The sequence below is a fragment of the Plasmodium coatneyi genome, chromosome 11, assembly GCF_001680005.1.
Source record: "Plasmodium coatneyi strain Hackeri chromosome 11, complete sequence".
NCBI classification, from domain to species: domain Eukaryota; phylum Apicomplexa; class Aconoidasida; order Haemosporida; family Plasmodiidae; genus Plasmodium; species Plasmodium coatneyi.
Window position 1 is genome coordinate 190327 of NC_033566.1, and position 23599 is coordinate 213925.

Consider the following 23599-nt stretch of genomic DNA (forward strand, 5'->3'; position numbering starts at 1 on the left):
TCCTTGCAGCATGAATTTTCCCCCTCACGCAATTTGGATAACATGCATATGAAACTTTGCAACTTTTCAACTTTACAATTGGTACCGTTTTGTAGGGTTTTCCGGGGGTGTTACACTTGCCCAGGCGTGTCAGCGCTAATTACCCCCCCAAAAGACGCAGCGGGGAGGGGATGCCAACATTAGCGACCTGCGTGGTGATCGACTTGTGTTACCCATATGTTCCGATGGACTCTTTACATGAAGCACACGCATCTACTTCCCCCCCGTGTGCAGAACTGCACCTATGCCCAACCTGGTATTTTCAACACAACAACTATACCACTGTAGCCCCCCCTTTTAAAACCCCAAGGCAATCAGGCCAAATTTTTTCCCACGTACCATAATCAAATGTGAATAAAATGCCAAACGAACACGTGCATATATTTTCTTTTCCATCATTGTATGCACATTTAGTGGGTCCTTTTCCTAAAGAACTTCCTCCCCCAAGGATGAACGTCTCTCCCTTGGGCGCATTCATCGGCTCCACCACGCCTGCAACGTTCACTTCGTTCCTTCCCCCGTAGGCCAATATCGGTGACCATATTTATACTTGAAAAAAAAAAAAAAAAAATCCTACAAATGGCAATTCTTCGCCTTTTAAAGCGGCGTTATTTTTCCTTTCTTCTTTTTTTCTCACAACATGGGAAAACTGTAACTTTCTCCCTTTCACCCCAATTTTGAAGAGTTATTCATGAAGGAGCAGTTTTCGCGTTTTTTTTTAAACAAATTTTGGTTTCATTTTTTCGCCTTTTTGCGTCAACTTGTTTTGGTATTACTTACATTTTCGCATTTTCATTTTGCCATTTTCGTTTTCCCTTTTTGGTGCCTCCCCCCCGCTTTTTTCCCCTACCTGGGTTTTGCTCCCGTGCCCTCCTGTGCGCCCTTCCGTTTGCGTGACAGCTGGGGATACCACGCACTTTTAGCAAAAGGTCCCTGCGCTCAACCGATCGCCCGTTTTTCTTCGCCCAACTGTGACATATACTCATATGCAAGTATATACATTTGTGCGTGTATGCATATACATAATTACGTGCGTCGATTTTTGCCCCCCGTTTTGCATTTTCCCGGCGCACGAACAACAGACGTAAGTTCCATCCAGTGCTGAAATGTGCACAAGAAAAATAAAACGAGGAACCCCCCAACAATTACGCAACGGGCGAATAAGTTGCTGAGGTTTTGAGACAGTGGGTGAAGCGATCGTCAAGTTGTGTTTCCCCGAAGAACAGTTCCCCCTGTAATGGGCAAACGCTGCTAAAATTGAAGTGCCACATTTTTTTGCAGATAACCAAACAGCAACGCGGAAGGTAGAAACGTTTGACTGGTTAACCGGTGGGACATTTTGCACCCCACCCTGCATCGTGAAGACATTCCATTGGTACACGACGTAGAAGCATTTTTTCTAAAGGAGTGCCTCCCACACGGAAACTGCTAAACTTGGCAAAACATTTACAAACTTCCATACAAGATGAAGAAGAAGAACAAGGAAGACCTCTACAAGGAGAACAAACTGGAGGCATCGAAATTAAGAATTGCCATTGTGAGCACGGATAAGTGCAAGCCCAAGAAGTGCCACCTAGAGTGCAAGAAAAATTGCCCAATAGTAAAAACGGGAAAGTTCTGCATAGAAGTGGAACACGCATCGAAGATAGCCTACATAAGTGAGACCCTCTGCATTGGCTGTGGTATATGTGTGAAGAAGTGCCCCTTCGCTGCCATAACGATTATAAACCTACCAAAGGATATAAACAAAGACGTTGTGCATAGGTATGGACCGAACACATTCAAATTGCACAGATTGCCTATACCAAAGTTGGGACAAATATTAGGTCTGGTAGGAACGAATGGAATTGGAAAATCAACTGCTTTGAAAATTCTGTCATCTAAGTTGAAGCCAAACTTGGGAAAGTTCAATAACCCCCCAGAGTGGAGAGACATCCTATCCTTCTTCCGAGGGAATGAGTTGCAAATATTTTTCACAAAATTGTTGGAAGAGCAACTCACCCCAATTATAAAACCGCAGAATGTAGATTTGATCCCAAAACAAATTAAAGGCAACATTTTAGACATAATAAATAAGAAGGATAAGCTGAATAAGAAGGATCAGTATATGAGTGCATTAGAGCTGGACCACCTACTAGACCGAAATGTAGAAGACTTAAGTGGAGGAGAGTTGCAAAGATTTGCTCTTCTTTTATCAATAATCGGACAGACAACAAATGTATACATGTTTGATGAACCAAGTAGTTACCTGGATATTAAGCAACGCATATCGATGGCGAAAATTATTCACAGCTTAGTTAGACACGATAATTACATAATCGTGGTAGAACACGATCTTTCCATTTTAGATTATCTAAGTGATTATGTCTGTTGCCTTTGGGGAAAGGCAGGGGCATACGGAGTGGTCACCTCTCCCTTCTCCGTTCGGGAAGGAATTAACGTCTTCTTGGATGGCTTCGTCCCTACGGATAACCTACGAATTAGGGAAGAGTCGCTAAATTTTAAACTAGCCACAGATCAAGACGTAACAGATGAAGATAAAAAAAGACTACACTTCTACAATTATCCAACTATTAAAAAAACGCTAAATAGTTTCACCCTAACAATTGACAAAGGAATCTTTTCCGAATCGGAAATATTTGTTCTGTTGGGCCAAAATGGAAGTGGAAAAAGTACCTTCATACGTCTCTTTGCAGGACTTATCAAACCAGATAATGTGGAAAGTCTAAGCTTTCTTGAGTCCCTTAGCGTTTCTTACAAACCACAACAGATACAGGCAAAGTATACGGGCACCGTTAGGCAGCTCCTCATGTCCAAGCTAAAAGGGTTATACACAGACCCCTACTTTAACAACGAAATTATTAAGCCGCTAAAAATTGAAGGCATCCTGGACAACCAAGTCCTAACCCTTTCAGGAGGAGAGTTGCAAAAAGTTGCAATCATCATTACGCTGGCAAAAAATACAAACATCTACCTGATCGATGAACCCTCTGCTTACCTAGACTCTGAACAGAGAATTATTGTCTCCAAAATTATTAAGCGCTTCATCCTTAATACAAACAAAACAGCCTTCATTGTGGAACACGATTTTATTATGGCCACCTACCTGGCCGATCACGTCATCGTCTTCGACGGCCAAGCAGGAGTCAACACCGTTGCCAACACACCACAGACGCTCGTTGCCGGCATGAACAAATTTCTTAAAATTATTGACGTCACTTTTAGGAGGGACCCCACCAACTACCGACCCAGGATAAACAAGTACGACAGTGTCAAGGACAAGGAGCAGAAACTCAACGGTAAGTCCACCACCACGCGAAGTGAAAACAAGCGAAAAATACATACACAATACACACATACATACATAAATACATACATAGACGCACATGCGTATGAACGTATGTATGTATTCATTCCTGTATATTGTTGCCCCCCTCCCCGCAGGCACCTACTTCATCATCGACGAGTAAAGTATCCCCCCGTATGGACCATTATGCAATCCCAACTAACCGCCTGACGGTTAACAAATTGGTGGCACTTCCCGTGTGTGTATATTATGGATGGGCCTAACTGGCCAACCCTGACCAACCCTGACCAACCCTGGACGTGTGTGCTGCCGTCCCGTTGTTACTTCTGTCTGTCTAAACGCGCACATCTGTGAATACGTATCTGTACCTGTCCATTTTTCCCTCTTAAAACACAAAACCTTACATGTTCCTACCTACCCTCCTTCATGTGCCCATTTTAATTCATGCCCCGTGCCCCCGCCTCCTACCCGTGCAAGCAATTTTCACTGATATATAACTTTTTAAAAACTTATCTTTTTTCGTTTAAACATTTTAAAATTCGCTCCCCGTCGTTCTCACGGGATCTTTACGATAACGTCTCTCCCGAACAACACCACCGATCGATGCTAATAATTCGCGGTAGAACGATTCACCCGTGGTGGTGCCTTCTTCGTCCCCCCTTTTTATTGTGCACACCTCTAAGGTATAATTACCCACGTTTGGGAAAAATCTCCACCTACGTTGAAGACAACAGATGGTGCAACTACGCAAGGTGGCCAAACGTGGGTCAGTTTTACCACTGGCATAAGCACAATTCTGCCGTTCCCAAATAATTTATTGCCAACCCGCCAAACTGGCAAAGTCGTAGTAACATCCCCACCTCATTAAAAATAACTCACGCTGTTCTCTTCACATGCATATTCCTACGCGCAAACATACAGCACAACATATTTTTACACAGATACTGCACGTGAATTGCCTCCCGGTTAGCTGCTTCCCTGTACACTGCACTCCACCGGCAATTCTTACTTTCCTAATTTTTCACTTCAGCAGGATACAATATAGGTTATGCTGCTTAGTGTTGCGTTGCCTATTTTCGTTTCTTCCTTTTTATCGATTGCATTTTTAAACCGGGTCGAGATCCAGCCTCACTTCCGTTCCGCCGTTCATACGTTACGCATCATCCGCATAGCAGGAAGTAAAAAAATGTAATGTGGAAGATTCGCGCCGCATTATACTGTGCAGCGTTTTGTGTGGTTTCTTAGCCAAAAAATTGACAAAAATTTGCTACAACTTGCGCCATTTTGCGCGTTTTTTTTTTTTTTTTTTTTTTTTTTTTGGACCCCCCTTCTGCTTCTCCAGCTACGCCATTCCCCAACGAGTTACAAAATGCACGAATAAACTCATAGCCAACTAAATCGTGCCTCATTTTTTCCATCACCAGAGCGAACACAGCGAGGGTATATATGCATATATAACCCCCCTTGGGAGACGTTCCAGCAGACCACCGCATAAGCGTATGTGCACCCATGAGAACACGCTTACACCGTGGAAGAGATACCACCCCAGGGGATCTCTCATCTCCGACTGAACCACATCCCTCCGCAACAAATAACACACACGGATGACCTTCCTCTGGACGTGTTATATCCTCGCGAAGGGTTAAAGTGTACGTTCGTTTTTATAGCATACCCTGTTGTACGAACTGCTAGTAGGCTACCAACCACACAAATCCCTCATCCCAGCTTACCTCTCTACACAACATTACCTAATAAATGGCGGGAATTCCCTCCTCCCTGAGAGAACTATTTTATTCCTTCTCGGACGGCAATGGAATGAACAACGAAGCTCTGGCGGATACCAGTGAGCAGGTGTACATCTCCCCCCTTGCCCTGCTCAAGATTCTAAAACATGGACGGGTAAGCCCAACTTGCAATATCCCAGTGGAAGAACCCTATGTGGAGTTCCTCCTGCCGCTGCGACGCCGAATGGGGGGAACACTAACCTATAACAATTTACCGATTCACCAATTTACCACCTTACAGGCTGGAGTGCCCATGGAAGTCATGGGGTTAATGTTAGGCGAAATAGTAGACGAATACACCATCCGAATTGTCGACGTCTTTGCCATGCCGCAGTCAGGTAACAGTGTGAGTGTAGAAGCCGTAGACCCCGTCTACCAAACGAACATGTTAGAAGAATTAAAAAAAACAGGAAGACACGAAATGGTTGTTGGATGGTATCATTCCCACCCTGGGTTTGGCTGCTGGCTCTCCGGAACAGATGTAAACACACAAAAAAGTTTCGAACAATTAAATCCAAGGACAATTGGAGTTGTCGTAGATCCAATACAATCTGTTAAAGGAAAAGTTGTTATAGATTGCTTTCGACTAATAAACCCACATATGCTCATGCTGGGACAAGAACCCAGACAAACCACATCCAACATTGGCTACCTTACCAAACCAACCCTAACGGCACTTGTACACGGCCTGAACAGAAACTACTATTCCATAGTTATAAATTATAGAAAAAACGAGTTGGAAAAAAATATGCTCCTAAATTTACACAAAGATGTTTGGGCAAATCCCTTAAAGCTAGTTGACTTCAATGAACAAAAAAAAACTACAGACGAAAATTTGGAAAGCATTAAAAAGCTAACAGCCCTGTACAATAAAAATTTACGAGGAGAAATGAATAAAACGAACCAGGAAATTATTCTAGAAAATATAGGCAAGATAGATGCCAAGAAGAGAATCCAAAACTGCGTGGAAACCTTACTCAATGATTCTATTCTCACCTGCATCGGTATGGCCCCCGGGGGAACACGCTTTCTTGTCCATAAAATGGGCAACATGCATTCACCCCATTGTGCTTAATTCGTGCACGTTCATTTTATTCATCATATTCATTTTATTCATTTTTTTTTTTTTTTTTTTTTTTCTCCCCTTAGGAACCATGGCGAACACTCTGTTCTTTTAACCCCCCGTGGTGTAAAAGAAAAATAATTCTTTTTTTTTTTTTTTTTATGTAATGGTACACCTACATGGTGGTGGAGGCATGTGTAATGATTCCCCTCCTATTGTGCGAATTTTCGACGAGGTGCCCCCCACCTAGTGGCCATGTAAGACGGCCCAGAATTAGCCGCCCATTTATATGCGCCCATATTATGAGGATCACCAAACGGGTGATAGCTCTCTCCGTGCCACCACAGGGAGAGAATTAAATACAGGTGCACTTTGCACATCTCACCAGAGACCTTCCCCTTTTTGTAACTAATTATTCTCAAATTTTAACTTAACGTGAGGCACGTCCTTAAACTTGTGTGTATTCACTACAACACCCCCATACATATTCTGCTTGCAACGTTTACACATTTATGCGTACCAACATTTTAAAATGTGAAAACAGTAGCTTTTTCTCCTTTAATATTTGCTCACTCAGGTGTTACTCCCAAAAGGGGAGGACAAGGAAGCTTTTCTTCCCAACACACCAACGAAATTGGAGCAGATCATTTGCAGCTCCGTTCTTTTCCATCTCTTCTTAAAAGCAATATATCGACGCAATTTTTACCAAGTGCTTTTAAAATGTTCGTCAATCATTTTCTGCTAAAAGAACGAAAAATTAAAATGTTCCATTTGGAACATAAAGGTGGATGACCCTGATTTTTTTTTTTTTTTTTTAACCTTCTTTCGTTCATTTCTACCTCATCAAGGCGCTTATATATTTCTCCCCCCACGCACACACACATTCTCCCATTCTCCCATTCATAAACCAAAAGATCCAATTTACCATCTCAATAGGCCCACCAAATGTATCATCTCGCCCCGTGCCAAAGTCGAACACGTTATGCTCACATACTAGCGTGCCTGTGCCGACACTTCCTCTCTCCCCTTCCCAAAAAAATACATAATAACAGATAGGTTTCCTCTCCACACACTTGGCCAAAGAAATATGCTCAGGAAAATCCTTTTCTTCTTATCCTGTGTGATGCTGTCCCAACTGAGTTGTAAGCCGGAAGTGCCCACCAAGTAGCCTCTACTCCAATCCGCAATGAACACCTTCACTCCTCATTATTCCCTCCCCCCCGCAGGCGCATATTCCAGCTACAAAGAATGCTTGTATGTAACCAACGACGAAGATATTCTATCCTACTGTAAAAACGAATCGGATTGTTATTTTAAAAATGTTGATGGCTCCGACTACTCAACCATTATTTGTGTGTGTAAAAAATATATGGATGATTATTTTTTCGCCGGACCGGATTGTTCAATACGTAAGTTTTTTTTTTTTTTTTTTTTTTTTTTGGACCTTGTATGAAAATACGTGGATAATGTAACCTGCCTGCTGCACATATTACCCTTTAAGGCACACCCCCAGTGGTCACTTCTCTCATTTTTACCGCATCTTATTCAACCTCCCCCCCATCCCTGCAGAAATTTCTTACCACTACCAAACGATGAGTAACAGCTACATATTTTCTCCCCTCCAACATTCAGTTACATGTAGCCATTTCGTCTGCTCACTTTTGCAACACATTTTTTTTTTTTTTTTTTTTTTTTTTTTTCCCCCGTCTAACCTTACAGAAAACAACGAAGTTATGAACACCAGTTGGATCGAAGACTTGTTCAACATCAATTCGTGGAAAAATGAAGAAAACAGAGTTGGCAAAATTTGCATCAACCCCCGCTGTAGGTAGGTTGCCATCAGTTCAGATTAATATAACACGCCACTTGGCATATTCAAAAAAAAAAAAAAAAAAATCAGCGAAAAATTAAGAGGAAAAAAATGTAGTTATACTGCCCTGACAAATCATCAAACAGTGCGCGCACCGAAATGATCAACAAGGGGATAGTCATGAAACAGCTGCACATATACACATGTAGACACATATGATTCTGGGTGTCACACAACATGTGGGCGTAACCCCTACTCCTGGGACAATTCCTCCTGAAGGATCTGCTCGTACTCACGCAACAGCTTACTTTTTATACTTCTAGCCACCATAATATACTCCCTCTGGGCAGGCTTCAGTAGCTCATCCAAATCTTCATTAATCATTGCGTGAATATTTTTTTTCTTTTCGCGAATGTTTTTTAATACCTCATTTTCATACTCGTAAAATTCGTTTATCTTTCTCTCCTCATCGGCAATGCTCGGGACATCAATTTCGTTAACTTTGTCTATGTTCACCTCGGTTACCTCATTCTTAACTTTATCGGTTATATCTTTCAGTATGACCATTTGGTTCACGTCCGTATCGTTCGCGTTGTAAGTGAGCTCTCCGTTTTGGTCACTCATGCTTACGTCAACCGTTCTATCGTATTCGCCCTCCTCCTCCTCTGTATCATCTTCTTCATCCTGGTCACTTTCATCCTCCATCGTGGCTGCACCCCGCACGCTTAAAAAGGATGCTTCCGCTGGCGTTTCATTTATGCCTGAATCAACCCCTTTCCCCACTGAATACACACTTCTCAGACTACCCCTATGATGATCACCATCTGCATTTTTATTATCCACCCATCTTTCGGCACTTCCATATGCCGTTACGGCGCAGAGAAAAATCAACAAAATGCACTTAAAACAACATACGCACACTTTCATTCTGTAGGAATTGACAAAAAAATAGGGAATGCATGCACTTTGTGTTACGTAAATGTGCACATGTAATGAGGAAAAAGAAAAAAATAAAATAAATGAATAAACAAAAAATAAGTAAAATTACAGCAAAGTAAGGAAAAGAAAAACGAAACACATCAAACGACATAGCAGTGCATAAAATGATGATTCAAAAAAAAAAAAAAAAAAACTGCCACCCCCTTTGGCAGACACACGTCTCTTATTGCAAAAGCTAACTAGACAAAATTAGGAAACAAAATGAACAAGGGAATATAAACCTCTTCTTTCAAAATGCACAAACCATGAAGCACCTTTGTGGAAATTTACCATAGACAAATTGATTTATATGGCTGAAAAATGGACAAAGAGTGTCTTTCCTTATTTCCCTCTTAAGTACGTATATTTACGCACACACTTGTGTGAATGTCAGAAAAAATCTGCGCTCATAGAAGTCTGCTAAATTTTAAAATACGAGCTACAAGACCGTTGCGCCATTCTTCCACCTTCTGGCTAGCCAAAAAAAAAATAATAATAATAATAAAAACAGCTACATATCTTATGAACGTTCATAATTTTTTTTTTTATTTAGCTAGCCAAGTATACGACATAGCCATATGACGTCCACTGCAAAACAACTTGCAGTTGCACACACCGAGCCTGCTCTCTCTCCCAAAAGGTTCAAAACAAGTGGAAGATAAAAGATAACGCAAAAAAAAAAAAATCAAATAAAGATAACTTTACAGATCATGCATTTAAAAAGCTCCATCGAAAGGGTCAAAAGTGTCTTTTAATTCGGACAATACCTTGAAAAAAAGATTCCTCAACTGTTGCACCACTCCAGGGCGTCAAAAAAAAAAAAAAAGAAAAAAATGCTACAGAAAAAATAAATCCCCCAAATGAACAATAGCATGTTTTTCAAAATTAGCATATTGTACCGACTACAGCGGCAATTTCATCCTTTTGAATTTTAGACAATCTCATAATGCAAAAGTTTAGACCAGCGTTGCTGCCTACAAACGGATGTTCCTTAAAACGGTTGAGAATTGGTCCCCACTTGCACATTTTCCAGCTGTTCCGTTTTTCCGTCCCTTCCACCATCCCCATCTCAGTCGCAATGCTATGACGCAAGGAATACACTGAACATCTCGCAGAGCTTACGCGACAAATAAGAATCAGTCAAAAAAAGATCGAATTTTTGGTTTAGCAAATAAGCTATAAATGAAAAAAGTGTAAAACAAATGATTCAACAATGAACCAATCAATCAATTACGTAATGAACCGCTTAAGCAACGCGCAACAAAAAAAAAAAAAATACACACATAAGTACATGCATACATGCGTATGCATATATATAGGAACCACATAATCCATACTTAAAAACAAATTAACAAATAATGCCAAATTGAAACAACAAAAATCGCAACCTGTCAGGGAAGGAAACGCTTTTAAAAGGGTTACAGTTACGCATGCACCAGACATGGCGCGAGTAATCTTTGTAAATGGGAAAAGACACAAAAATCCTGCTCCTACTCATGCTCATGCTCATTTTTGGAAAATGTGCACACCTCTTACAACATTAAAAATAAAGAAGTGTGCAGCAGGTGTAGCAAGCACAGTTGTAGAATAAGCCAAATTTTAGCTACTCATTTTTCTCTTCACTCGATTTTTCAAAATCATCGAATTCTTGAATTATATTCTTGTCAGAAGGCACGGGAGTTTTCAACTCGTCCCTTACTTTTTTTTCCATCGCTCTCAACTTTTTGTAACCTTTATTAATTTCCTTTATTTCGCTTTTTATTTTCTTCCTGTTTGAGGTATTATCAATTGATTCGCCTGATATGCTTAAGAGGGATGTTTTGCTTATCGAACCATTGTTACCCGTGGGATCGTTATAACTCTGTTTTGTAGGCGCCTCCTCCTTAGACATCACCGTACTATCTTTTATGCCAGTGTTGGGTGAATTATTCGCTTGGAGGCCATTTCCAGCTGTGCTTTTATTGGAATTTCCGCCGGTACCTTTCGCTTTCTTTTTTGTTCCCTCGACTACCTTTTGCGCCTTGTCAATGGCTTTCTTGACTTTGTATACTCCTGCTTGGGCCATTTCGTGCGCCCTATCGATGCCCTTTTCTACCACTTCCTGCGCTATATCAATTCCCTTTTGTGCCACTTTCTGCGCCTTATCGATGCCCTCTTTAGCGTCCTTTTTCATCTTTCTCACCGTATTTTTCCCCTTTTGGGCTCCTTCTTTTGCCACCTGATTCACCTTTTCCAGCGTATTTTTGCCCTTTTCGATTCCTTCTTTTGCCACCTGATTCACCTTTTTCAGCGTATTTTTGCCCTTTTCGATTCCTTCTTTTGCCACCTTTTCCAGCGTATTTTTGCCCTTTTCGATTCCTTCTTTTGCCACCTGTTTCACCTTTTTTTTCCCCTTATCGATACTCTTTTTCGTTTCCTTCTTGACTTTATCTATTTTATCCTTCGCTTCATGCACAGCATTATCGACGAATTCTTTCCCTTTCTTTTTGAGACGCTCTCCTTCCCTTTTCGCCGAATCCTTAAGTTTGCGAATGCCATTCTTTCCGATATCTTTTAGGTTCGCCACTCCATTTTTCGCTTCCTTTTTAAGTTTATTCATCTTCTCCTTTGAGACCAATTTCGCCTTCGTAATAGATTTCTTTACCCCGTCTTTTGCCTTTTTAAATTTCTCAGAACCCTTTTTAGATACGTCTTTAATTTTCCCCACCATTTTGTTAGCCTTCTCGGATAGCTTGTCTATGTTGAACTTCGTCCCTATGAGACTGGACACTTTATTTCTACCTTTATCTATTAAATGCTTCGACCCCTTTTTTAATAAATTACCTAGCAGGTCCTTCACGCTCGATGATGAAAGGTCAGATTCTTCATCATCTTCCTTATACTCTTCATCATCTTCATCGTCGTCGTCTTCATCATCTTCAACCTCTTCATCGTCTTCCACTTCTTCATCCTCATCGGTTTCGTCTACTTCTTCATCATTATCATCATCGTCCTCATCATCATCTTCATCGTCGTCCTCCTCATCATCATTCTCTGTTTCATCCACTTCCACTTCTTCCCCCTCGTTATCCATTTCGAATTCTCCCATCCCTGTCGACATATCAGCAAAGGACTCAGTATCTGCGAAAACTTTTAGATTTTCTTGCGAGTTAAAAGTACCCTCCGTACGGTTGTCCCTTTCGCTAGCTGCCATACCCATGTGACGGTTATCGCCCATAAATGCACTGCTCAATTTCACAGAGTCATTTTCTACTATCGGCATGTTTGAAAAACCATTGAAAAAGGAATCTGCATATGTTGCGTCTTCCCCGCCTGAATTACTCGCGTCGCTAAACGCGTCATTTCTCATCCCATCGTTCAGCATCTGAAAATGTCCCCCTCCCACACTTCCCGAAAGCGTCGAATGACCTGCAAATACTTCACTTAGCAAAAGTGCTTTAAAAAAGACTTCACATTTGTCCTTATCATCATCACTAGTAAAAGAGTTGTCCATCGAGGTTTCCCCTGGGGCATATCCAAACTGGTGATTCTGAATATCTACTTCTCTCGTGTTGGGTGATTCTTGCATTAGGGTATTCCTCTCCTTCTTGCTCGTCAATATAGAATCCAATCGATCACTTCCTTTAAGCACATCATAGCAATCAAGTGTTCTCTCAACTGAGTCTATGAAAATTTCGTCCAGGTCTTTTTCTGCACCCCCGTTGGTGTTAGCATCCTCCGCATTAGTGTTTCCATTGTGTAGTAAATTTATTACCTTTCTTTTCATCATAAAGGAGTCCTTTAAATTTAACAATATTTTGTAAAGCGCAATTTTTTCGGCATTATCGTGGGGCGCATTACCGGTCAAACTCATATTACTTGTTTCCACTTCATCGCACCCTTTTAGAAGATCCCTTTCTCTCAATAATTTATTCCTTATTGACGAGGAGACGGCTAACCTACTACTCACACTCTCCAAGTACCTAACAATATCATCTATCGTTTCGGCATATTCCGCATTAGGGCATGAATTAAGATGATTATTCCTCAGTTCCACACTTGATAGTGTGGAGTCATTTGACCCGGTCGCTTTGTCCATCTGCTTATACTCATGATCTAGAATCACTTCAGTATCATTAGCTTGATCCTCTTTCGGCAAAAAGGACATATAGTCTAGAGATTTATCCAGTCCTTTGAATAACTCGCTCTTGTTATTTTCGCTTAATTTATCCAAATTTAAATTAAATGTGTACCTCATGTAGCAGTAGGTAGTGGATTCTTCATCCGACTTTTTCTGATAGACCTTGCGCAGCATATGGATATCATTTTCGGTAGATTCCTCGGTTGAAATAACTTTCATGTCGCTTGCATCATGTGCAGGGTGTTCCTCCTCACTCGAAGCGGCATCATTGGTAGCATCATTGTCATTATCATTAGCACTGTCATTACCATTATCATCAGCCCCGTCAGCACCATCGTCGCCCGCATCACCACTCAAATTTTGCAAAGTTGCGGCGCTGCCCCTTTCCGATGCATTGATGCCTTTAATTCTGTCCATTTCTTGCACAACTAAGGCCCTCTCGAGGACATTTTCCTTTATTTTTTCGAAAATTTTAATTTTAATTTTTTTCCCATTCTGAACAATGTTCTTCTCTTTCTTCAAGTGCTCAGGCGATAGCAACAAATCTTTGTCGACCAACTCTATTTTCAAATTGATCTTTTTATCGTGGACCATCCCACAGTAAGGAGCCGGGAGGCAAAAAAGCACGAAGCAAAAAATAGCGGCTAATGTGTTAAACTTCCCCATATTTATTTATGCTTATATAATAATCAAAGCGATACTGTATGATTTGAAAAAAAAAAAAACAAAAACAAAATTGCGTGTTTATATGTAGAACAAACTGCAATCCTTAAAGATGAGACACATGTCTGATGAATCAAACCCGTCGTAAAACCGTGTCTTACTCAAATTTTTTCGTATACACAACGTTCAGTCAAATAATGCATTCTTCTCATCTGTCAAATAAAATGGAGCTCATTCTTTTTTTCATTTTTATTTTTAAAATAAATATATTTAAATGTATCATTATTTCATTTTTAAATGGACATTTTAAAAAAAAATGTGTTGACGAAAAAAAGAAAATTCGAAAAAGAAAAAACCTATACAACACGTTGTTCCTTTTTTTTTTTTTTTCCTAAATAGCTACAAAAAGTAAAAGCAGTGTGCAAATGAAGCCAAAATGTGAAAAAAAATGTAGCTATTTCACTGTCTTACCTGACCCGTTCATAAGAAATTGTCTTTATTATCTCCTTTTCTAAAAGATTTTTTGAAATCCAGCTAGCCATTTTGCATTATTCTGGGCTAACAAGAAAAAAAAAAATACCTGAACGGTACATGATAAAATATTTGCATAAGCCATTTTGGCTGTTTTTTTTTTTTTTTTTTTTTAGCTCCCAAGAAATACTCCATTTTGTGTGTAACTTAAATAGCGCTACATTAGGTAATTTTTCCTATTTGAAGTTCAAAGGGAAAGCGTAAATCACAAACACTGGAACGTTATGTATGGACCTCCTTTTTGTATGTCTATGAAGAAGCTACTTACTTTGTTGCAAAAGGCCTGGCGCAAAAATTATCATTGTTGTAATTTCAAAGAGTGGCAAATTGCAATTAGAATTAGCAAAACCAAAAATAAACCTCGACCTTTACCACGCCCTGTTCACCTAACCAGCGAAAATGAAAACTGATTAGCCGCTTAGCCTATACACCTTGCTAAGATATTATAGCTAATAATGAACAGACCTTTAATTTTGCACCACTAATTTAATCGTTTTGGCAGAAAAAAAAATATGAAACCCATGCAGAGGGGGATTAGAATGTGCGGTGTATTAAGTACCCCTATTTGGCTTATTCCCGTATGGGGGATGGGAAAAAAAAAAAAAATGATTCAATGACGCATTAAGACAAGCACGGATTTGGAGAATATCCGAAGGGAAAGGTTCCCCTTCCTCACTTAGGTAGACATATCACCATAAGGGGCAGACCTTCCCACATGGCACTAAAATGAGAAGAAGGCGTGCATTCAGGTTAACGTGACAACCACATCGCGTACCCCTAGTGGTACTTCTTAAGCGCCTCCAGTGCCAACTCCTTTATGATGACTCCCTTCCCCTTTCCTGCCGACCCGAAAGCCTTGCTCTTACCTCCGCCAGAATGGCCTTCCACCGACTGCATTATCTCCTTCATGAAAGTATCTGCCTGTATAGTGGTCCCCTTCAAAGAATCCTTCACTTCGAAAACGCAGTAGGTGTTCTTCTCATCATCAATGATGAAGAAATAGCTGCACGACTTGTTATGTTTGCAATACGACTGGGCGATTTTTTCTAGCACCTTCTGATTTCCAGATAGAGCATCAAAAAGCTTGACATCTACAAGAACGCCACTTTTGTCTTCTAAGGCGTAATCCTTTCCAATAGTGGTGGCCTTATTGAATAACTCCTTCTGCATGTTCTTCGTCTTCTCGATGATATTTTTTTCAATTTTTTCCAAGTTGTTCAATATTTGATTTTTCCTAATATATGGCAGAAACTTATCTTCCTTTAGAACCCGCTTATACGTCTGTACGTCGGTTAGTTTACCTTCATTGGGGTCTTCAAAAATATGTTTGTACTTGGCAAGCAGGTTGTCAAATTTGGCTTCTACCTCTTCCGCCTTCTTATTCGTGACAGCATTGATTCGGTAAATTCCCTTCCCGATGCTCTCCTCCGACGTTATGATAAACTTTTTTATAAACTTCGTGTTGGCGATGTGGGTGCCTCCACATAATTCAATGGAACACAAATAGGAGTAATTCACGTCCAGGTGGTTCAGTATCTTATCCACGTCGTTGTCTATGAAGACTACATTGACAACATCTGCATAATCTTCCTCAAAGATGGCTCTGATTCCTTTAATCTTTTTACTCTCTTTTAGATCCATGGTTCGAACGGAGACAGCTAAACCTTGTTTAATCAAATCGTTGACTTGGCTTTCGATTTTGCTAACCAAATCGTCACTTACATTTTGGAAGAAGGAGAAATCGAATCTCAGCTTCTCATCGTCCACTAGGGATCCCTTCTGGTCACAATTAAAAATGGAGTTCACTCCAGCTTCTTCTTTCCCATTTGTCTTTTCGGCCAAATCGCCATTCTTCACCTCCCCCTTCCCATGCGCAACATACTCCGTTAAAACCTTCTTTATGACAAAATTGAGTAAATGCGTTGACGTGTGATTGCATGCGATTAATTTTCTCCTATCAAAATTTACCACCGTGTGTACGGAGTCGTTCTTTTCTATTTTCCCCTCTTTGAGGACACCAATGTGGAGCACATACTCGTTCATTTTTTGCACATTAAGTACTTGGAATTTCATCTGATCATTTTGAATGACCCCCGTGTCGTATATCTGTCCTCCATTTTCGTAGTAAAAATTGGTTTTCTTCAAAATGAGGGCATATTTCTTATCCTCATTAGGCGTTTTAATACTGTCTATGAAATTCTCCCCATCGTAGATAACCACAATGTTTGTGTCAACCTTTTTCATGTCATTCTTCTTATCATCGTTATTCCAATCATATTTGTACTGATCCTCCGTGGCTTGCACACCATGCTTCTGCTTCAACTCATGGGCCTTTTCCACTGGTAGGTCAAAAAATTTATTAATTTTAAAATTGTTCGTATCTGATACCAGCTGGTGCTTCCTAAACAGCTCATTAAATTCGGACATATTTAATTTGAAGCTCTTTTCTTCGCACATTATTTGTATCAGATCGATGGGGAATCCATACGAAGTGTACAAGTCGAAGGCGTCCTTCCCACTGAAGAGCTTATCCCCCCCTGTGGTGTTGCTCTTTTTTATAATTTTATTAAATTGATCTACTCCTTTTTCTAACGTCTTGTTGAAAACCATTTCTTCCTGCTTAATGACACTCTTAATATAGTTCACCCTATTTTCATCCTTCAAATCTGTAAAGCACTTTTTCAAAATGTGACAAACAGAATCTACCAATTTGTAAAACCACAGGACGTTGCTCCCTACTTGGAATATCTGTTTACCTACTCTGATAGCCCTTCTGATAATTCTCCTTATAACATAATTTCTTCCTTCATTTCCAGGCAGGCAGCCATCACTAATAGCTATTGTTACGCATCGTATATGGTCACTAACAACTCGGTAAGCATAGTCAATTCGATCTACGTCTTCTTCATTCACTTTACCTCCATATTCTGGTAGGTGATTGAATATTTCCTTTATCTGCTTAAAAATTGGCATGAACAAATCCGTGTCGTAATTACTTTCAACATTTTGCAAAATGGACGTTATTCTTTCTAAACCCATCCCCGTATCGATACATGGGAAAGGCAGTTTGTTCATATTTTTCTTCTCATCCTTATTATACTGCATGAAGACGATATTCCATATTTCCAAAACGCTTGGGTCGTCCATATTGACCAAAGAACTAGCATCCCTATTGCCAATTCGATCGTAATGGATTTCCGAACAAGGACCACATGGACCTGTTTCTGCCATTTCCCAGAAATTCTCCTTCATACCAAATGGTAAAATACGACTTTCATCCACATATTTTAACCATATTTTTTTCGTCTCCAAATCTTCAGGACAGCTAGGCAATTTTTCATCGCCTCCAAAATAGGTCACATATAATCTGTCCGGGTCTATTTTATACACATTCGTTAGAAGATCCCATGCATAGTCGATACTTTCCTCTTTAAAATAATCACCAAAACTCCAATTTCCTAACATTTCGAAAAAGGTGTGATGGTATACGTCCTTCCCTACGTCATCCAAGTCGTTGTGCTTCCCTCCTGCTCTTATACACTTCTGCGTATCCACTGCTCTTTTCAACTTTCCCAAGTCGCTATTTTTATCCACCTGTCCTAGAAATATTTTCTTAAACTGATTCATCCCAGCGTTTGTAAATAATAATGTGCTATCGTTGTATGGAATAACTGATGCGCTTTCCATCACCGTGTGGTTCTTTTCCTTAAAATAGTTGATGAATCTACCTCGGACTTCCTCTGAGGACAACGTTGGGCGCGTAGACAAGGTGTGCACCTTACCCCCGCTGACCAACCCATGATGTCCATTTACCACTCCGTTCAAACCGGACTCCCCCTCGTGCCGTTTCTCCACCTGGTCCCCACTCCATTCACTCATTTTTACTCCTCTTTCTAATGTGCTTTTTTCCTCTTTCGATGCCCCGTTCGGAACTTCCAAGCGATTCTTGCCACTTACACCCAGAGGAGCAATATAAGTCAAGCTGCTACTCAAAAGACTGCCTCTTCTTATTACACTGAATAATCTGGAGATGTCTCTTCTGCTAAATGCTCTGCTCAAACGCATGCATCGACTGTTTCTCTCCTCTTTGCTCCCAAACAGGAAAGATGCTCTTCGGGGGGTCCTTTCCAAGGGTGTTAATATCACGGAGGAGGCACAACCCACGTGGTTGCTTCTAGTAGTACGAAAATTTGGCGAGCCGCTTTCCCCCCTCGATGGAAGAAACACCTTTAAGGAACCTCTACGAAGGGTGTTGTGTCCCTTAGGCTTGATGCTCAAAAGGAGGAAGAGAAGCCTCACGGGGAAGAGCGCTCGTCTCATATATATAACCAGGAGGTTCACCTGTATTCGCTGTGGTGCCTCCAATGAAGGCAAATCCCATCCGCACGCCGCTACAAATATTACTGCCCCTCCACCTGCTCATGCACATGCACATGTGGGTTTATGGAACTAACTAGGGCGACGCTTACCCTAACGCGGTGTAGAACAAATGTATGTAGAAAAAAAAAAAAAAAAAAAAAGGTATCTTCCGAATGGTTTACCTCCCCCTCTATGCCGTACAATTCCACATGGACATGCAACCTATTTAATGGCAACTTGGAAGGAAATATCTAAAGGGGGGAGGAAGCCAAACCCTGAGCTGCAACTTCCGAATGGTGTAGCATAATTGGGCACCCCCAGCTCCTCTTATCTAATATAAACTTCCAGCACAGTGAACTTCCTAGGCGAGAATTACCTTCTACTGCGCGATAACGACTGTACCGGCGTAAAAGGTATTTTTTTTTTTGCCCTTTCTCACACTTTGGAAATATTCCCACTTTAGCAGAAATCTGTGCATAACATCATCACGCATAAATAAGAAAAATTTGGCATCCGTGAGGAAAAGCAGAATTGTACAGGCACGTGTAAAGCAATTGTTTCGAGTGTAGCCGAACTGGCACCCTGAAGCGAACTCCTCCAATTTTTAAAGGGCCTAGTATATTATGCGTATGTCATTATGCAAACTTACAGCACAGTTCTTCTCATTCCGAGGAAAATTTGCATTTTTCGTAGAGGATAAAAAACTCCGCCACAGGTAGATATGTTCTTCTGTTTTGCCTTCCTTGGAGGAAGGGCAAGGAAAAGAAGTACCGCGCCACGTCGCTGTTTTTTTTTTTTTTTTTTTTTTTTTTTCTGCTACGCTGAGGCATAAAAGGCGGCTACGTAAAGGAGGTATGCCTGGGCGATGCAAGAAAAATGGGTACCCGTTTTCGCCCCCGTTGAAAAAAAAAAAAAAAAAATACCAAGTAACAAAAGCATATATATTATATACTTGCATATATTTGTTCATTTACTTTATATGTTACTATCGTGGAGGAACAAATTTCCCAACCGCAAAAGCGCGTTCCCAAATCAGCGCAGCGGTCAACCAGAGCAAGAACAAATATTACCGCGAACCAGCAATATGTTTATAACAATCCTGTGAACGCGTTGCAGATATATTTTCCCCCAAGCGGCCTTCCACAACCAGTCATGTCCTCCTTGGCATAACATCAGCGATTGTACTAGCATGCCAGTGCCTGCAAAATAAAGCGGACTCCCGACGACTGCGTAACCACCACGATCACGTCACGACAACCATTCGTTCTACCCAACTGCACCCCCCATTTGTGAACGAAAATGCCAAAGTCTAAGAGAAACATCACCATATCGTTAACCAAGGTAAAAAAAAAGCTGAACAAAAAGGAACTGAAGGACCAGAAACTCTCCGATCTGAAAAAAATTATTCAAGTCCCCAATATTTACATCTACATTTTGGATGTTAGAACCTACTCGAATAATAACTTGAAGCAAGCCATTGAATATTTCAAGCCCAACGGGAGGTAAAAGCGATCTCGCGCAGAAAACCAATCTGTTTAGCTATGCCCTTACCCCTTTCGGAAGGACAAACAAAGGGGGGAATCTCCTTCCCCGTAGAATTATATACGTACAACAACCGTCACCTGCGTGATCTTCACACGTTTTATCCCTCCGCCCCAACTCAACGCAGGTTCTTCATTGGGAAGAATAAGCTCATGAAATTGGCCTTAGGAACAGACGAAAAAAGCGAAGCCAAGCCGAACGTCGGCAAGGTGGCGGAGGTAAGAACTATCGATTGGGGGTCCCTTCCTACCGTCTTCTATATGTGTGCATGCATGTAAATGGTCCATTTTACCCTTATGGTTTTTTAGCCCAACGCGGTTACAACTGTGTTGTGCCATTTGGGGCCAATAACCCCCCAACGGATAGGCAAACATTTCAATCCATCTCTTGTCTGCTCCCCCCAACCGCTGCAGCTTCTTGTCGGAAACAGAATCCTTCTCATAACGAAAGACCCCCCCCTGAAGGTAATAAAATTTTTTAACGACTTTCAACCTGAAGAGTATATAAAGCCGGGAAATATTTGCACACAAAATGTCACCTTAAAAACGGGAGATGTATTAAATGTCCCAGTTTCAATGCAGAAGGATTTACAAAAAAGGAAAGTAACTTTCGACATCGTCGATCAGAAAATTGTCATACGCGAAGATAAAATTTTGGCGGAAAAGGATAAACTGGTCAGCGCGGAAAATGCCAAACTGTTAAGAATGCTGAATATGAAAATTGCCAACTTTGACATTACCGTGTTGGGTTATTGGAACTTAAATAAATTCACTTCCTTGACGTCAGAATGAGGAACTGTTTTTTTTTCCTTTTTTTCTGGAGAAGTGGTCTTTTCGTCCTCTTCCCCCCTTAACGCACATAACAAATGTGCAAGCGTTTGTTTTTTTGTTTTTTTAGGATTTAAAAAAAAAAAAAAAAATATCCTACATCCCTGCAATGGACTTCTTTACAACTCATTAATTCACACGCGCGCAAGTTCGTCACGAACCAAGCGCTCTTTTTTTTTTCTTATTTGAAAACTTTTTAATTACAAATATTCTTTAAGTTGAAAAAAGTGAAAAACAATTTGACGCATGGCGTGTAGGCCACATAGGCATACACATATATACACATATATATGCACATGCGAAGGCGGTTTAGAAACAATTTAGAGCGCCACCAATCACTATGGCCGTCCGTACCCCCGGTTAAGGCTACGCATACGCTCATGCGTATGTATGTCTGCATCACAAATAGGTCAAGGGTACCAAACAGGTAGGGGGTTTCACCACCACCCCTAAATCGTTATGACATTTTCCATTTGAATGTCCTCCTTCAGCATCTTCTTAAGGAACGCCGTCATGGGGGGAGGGCCGCACATCAAAATGAGTGTGTCGCTGTTTTCAACTTTGACGTCTAGCTTATGATACTTAAGAATGTACTTGCGTAAGAGATCTTCCGTTAGGTAACCTACATTTTCGAAGGTGTCCCTCTTGGTCTCGTCCAGGCACTCGTCTATGCTATACACTACTTTGAACCGTTCGAAGGTCCGCTCGTATTCGTCAAAAACTGGGAAGTGGCAACGGGTGCCAAAGGTGGAAGAGGAAGAAGGTTGTAATTTTGCATGGCCATATATATGTACACTTGTATATACGTATGCACACAATGCTAAACACATATGTGTGTGTGTGTGTTTTTTTTTTTTTTCCCTTTTTGACGCCGCTGGGCTTACCCTCCTTGAGCAGAATCTCCTCCTCGTTCCTGTTCGCATATATGAGCGTCACGAACGGCTGCTCACCCTCCCTCACGTCAAACAGGAGCATGTGCTTTATCAGCCGAAAAAAGGGAGCCATGCCCGTTCCTCCAGCTATCATAACGATGTGCTTCTTAATCTGCACAACTTTGGACAAGTAACTAAATTTGTTACTCCCCCTATAGTCGAGTACCCCAAAGGGACCCGCAATTTTAACCATTTCCTTGTTTCGCATTTTTTCCAAATAGACACTCATCTTACCACCATCAACAAACTTCCTATCTGGGTGGTATATTCGAATGACAAAGTGAACCTCCTTCTTATTTTTGTCTACATAAATAGGAGTGTAACTTCGGAAAATCTCTTTCGCATCCTTCTCTCTGTCCTCCCTGTCATTCCATTTGCCTTTTATTTTCCCTTCTTTATTGGGACCGTTAAATTTTATATGCTTACATATGCCTAATCCGAAATGGATATACTCCGACGGGTAGGAAAAAATGAAAATCCTTACTGTGTTGGTAAGCTTTACAATTTTACTCAGCTTCAACGCTTTGCTCTTTTCATCCAGGAAGGCCTTCTGCATGGATCCTCCATCCTGCCCTTCCTCCTTTTCCTCCAACTCTTCATTCTCATTCGCGTTCATATAAAGTTCAAACAGATCTTCTGCTTTTTTTTTACCATTTTTATTTTTCCTTACATATAGGAGGACATAACTTATAGACATCACCAAAATTACGACATTCACCACATTCTTCGAGAGGAAGTTTAGGCCTTCCTGCAACGTCCGCTTCATTTTGCGCTCCCTTAGTTAGTACACCTTGGTTTACGCACACGGGTGTATATGTAGGAGTACGTCTGTACCTGTGTGCGTCCTCCCCTTCGAGATTGAAGAAGCGCAAGGGGGACGGAAAAGGATCGTATCAACAAATGTAGGAACGAAAAGATGCCACAAAAAGGCTACAAAAAAGTTACAAGGAATACAATAAAATGGGCACAAAAAGTTGACAAAGTTTGACGAAGTTCTACCAAACGTGGAAAAAATGCAAATCCGTTTGCCAATACAAACGCCGCACTGACTCTGCGGACACCTGTGCTTGCACACCCCTTTTTTGCCGCGAAAATGAATTGCTCTGTTTTCTATGTTCGCCTTCTCTAACCCATCGAGCCCTTCACAAAGCAAGCAATATTTTTTTTTTTTTTTTTTTTTTTTATGCAAATCGCGTATAGGATAAATACCCCATATGGATGGTGAACGTTTGCCCTACAGAAACCGCACGTGTAGGTATACTTCCTCGGAACAAGTGTGCGAATATTCGATGTAACTTTACCAGTGCCCTGTCCACGTAACACCGTCACATCAAATTTATTACTTAAAAAGAACAAACATTACGCACATAGCATAAAACATGTGCGCCCTTCTTAAAAGTTATAGGAAAGAACGCGAGCACGCGCTTTTCTACGTTCGCAAAGTGGATTGCAGTTTTTGTAGATTTCTCTACATTGAGCATACGCACAAAAAAAAAAAAAAAATAATAAAATATATATAAAAAGGATAGCTGGGCATAGCTTAGCGCAACACAACACGTTGCAGTTGCCAACTTCGCTCCAGCTCACTCCCAAACTGGCTGCGGCCGAGTGAAGCTCAAACCCTGCGTGTGAACCTCACGCAGC

The 23599-nt window shown here is 40.9% G+C and overlaps 8 protein-coding genes across 8 annotated transcripts; 4 read left to right on the forward strand and 4 right to left on the reverse strand.

The window, feature by feature from the left end:
- Nucleotides 1-1504: 1504 nt before the first annotated feature.
- PCOAH_00032100 (RNAse L inhibitor protein) lies at nt 1505-3509 on the forward strand (the record flags this gene model as incomplete). Its single annotated transcript, XM_020060005.1, has 2 exons — nt 1505-3338; nt 3484-3509. 2 exons carry the CDS (start codon nt 1505-1507, stop codon nt 3507-3509), a joined length of 1860 nt encoding a protein of 619 aa, XP_019915821.1.
- Nucleotides 3510-5101: 1592 nt separating this feature from the next.
- PCOAH_00032110 (Proteasome regulatory subunit) lies at nt 5102-6308 on the forward strand (the record flags this gene model as incomplete). The annotated part of the gene is made up of 3 exons (XM_020060006.1): nt 5102-5245; nt 5372-6134; nt 6280-6308. The coding sequence occupies 3 exons, from the start codon at nt 5102-5104 to the stop codon at nt 6306-6308; spliced, it is 936 nt and encodes a 311-aa protein (XP_019915975.1).
- Nucleotides 6309-7280: 972 nt separating this feature from the next.
- Nucleotides 7281-8558, forward strand: PCOAH_00032120 (Uncharacterized protein; the record flags this gene model as incomplete). The annotated part of the gene is made up of 4 exons (XM_020060007.1): nt 7281-7335; nt 7420-7602; nt 7763-7789; nt 7913-8558. 4 exons carry the CDS (start codon nt 7281-7283, stop codon nt 8023-8025), a joined length of 378 nt encoding a protein of 125 aa, XP_019915592.1.
- Nucleotides 8256-8930, reverse strand: PCOAH_00032130 (Uncharacterized protein; the record flags this gene model as incomplete). Its single annotated transcript, XM_020060008.1, has 1 exon — nt 8256-8930. One exon carries the CDS (start codon nt 8928-8930, stop codon nt 8256-8258), a length of 675 nt encoding a protein of 224 aa, XP_019915736.1.
- Nucleotides 8931-10584: 1654 nt separating this feature from the next.
- PCOAH_00032140 (Uncharacterized protein) lies at nt 10585-13767 on the reverse strand (the record flags this gene model as incomplete). Its single annotated transcript, XM_020060009.1, has 1 exon — nt 10585-13767. One exon carries the CDS (start codon nt 13765-13767, stop codon nt 10585-10587), a length of 3183 nt encoding a protein of 1060 aa, XP_019915761.1.
- A 1305-nt stretch (nt 13768-15072) lies between these two features.
- On the reverse strand, nt 15073-18615 carry PCOAH_00032150 (Alanine--tRNA ligase; the record flags this gene model as incomplete). The annotated part of the gene is made up of 1 exon (XM_020060010.1): nt 15073-18615. The coding sequence occupies one exon, from the start codon at nt 18613-18615 to the stop codon at nt 15073-15075; it is 3543 nt and encodes a 1180-aa protein (XP_019915916.1).
- Nucleotides 18616-19566: 951 nt separating this feature from the next.
- Nucleotides 19567-21083, forward strand: PCOAH_00032160 (Uncharacterized protein; the record flags this gene model as incomplete). Its single annotated transcript, XM_020060011.1, has 3 exons — nt 19567-20156; nt 20324-20414; nt 20610-21083. 3 exons carry the CDS (start codon nt 19954-19956, stop codon nt 20985-20987), a joined length of 672 nt encoding a protein of 223 aa, XP_019916062.1.
- A 389-nt stretch (nt 21084-21472) lies between these two features.
- On the reverse strand, nt 21473-22721 carry PCOAH_00032170 (NADH-cytochrome b5 reductase; the record flags this gene model as incomplete). Its single annotated transcript, XM_020060012.1, has 2 exons — nt 21473-21744; nt 21908-22721. 2 exons carry the CDS (start codon nt 22719-22721, stop codon nt 21473-21475), a joined length of 1086 nt encoding a protein of 361 aa, XP_019915676.1.
- Nucleotides 22722-23599: the final 878 nt, after the last annotated feature.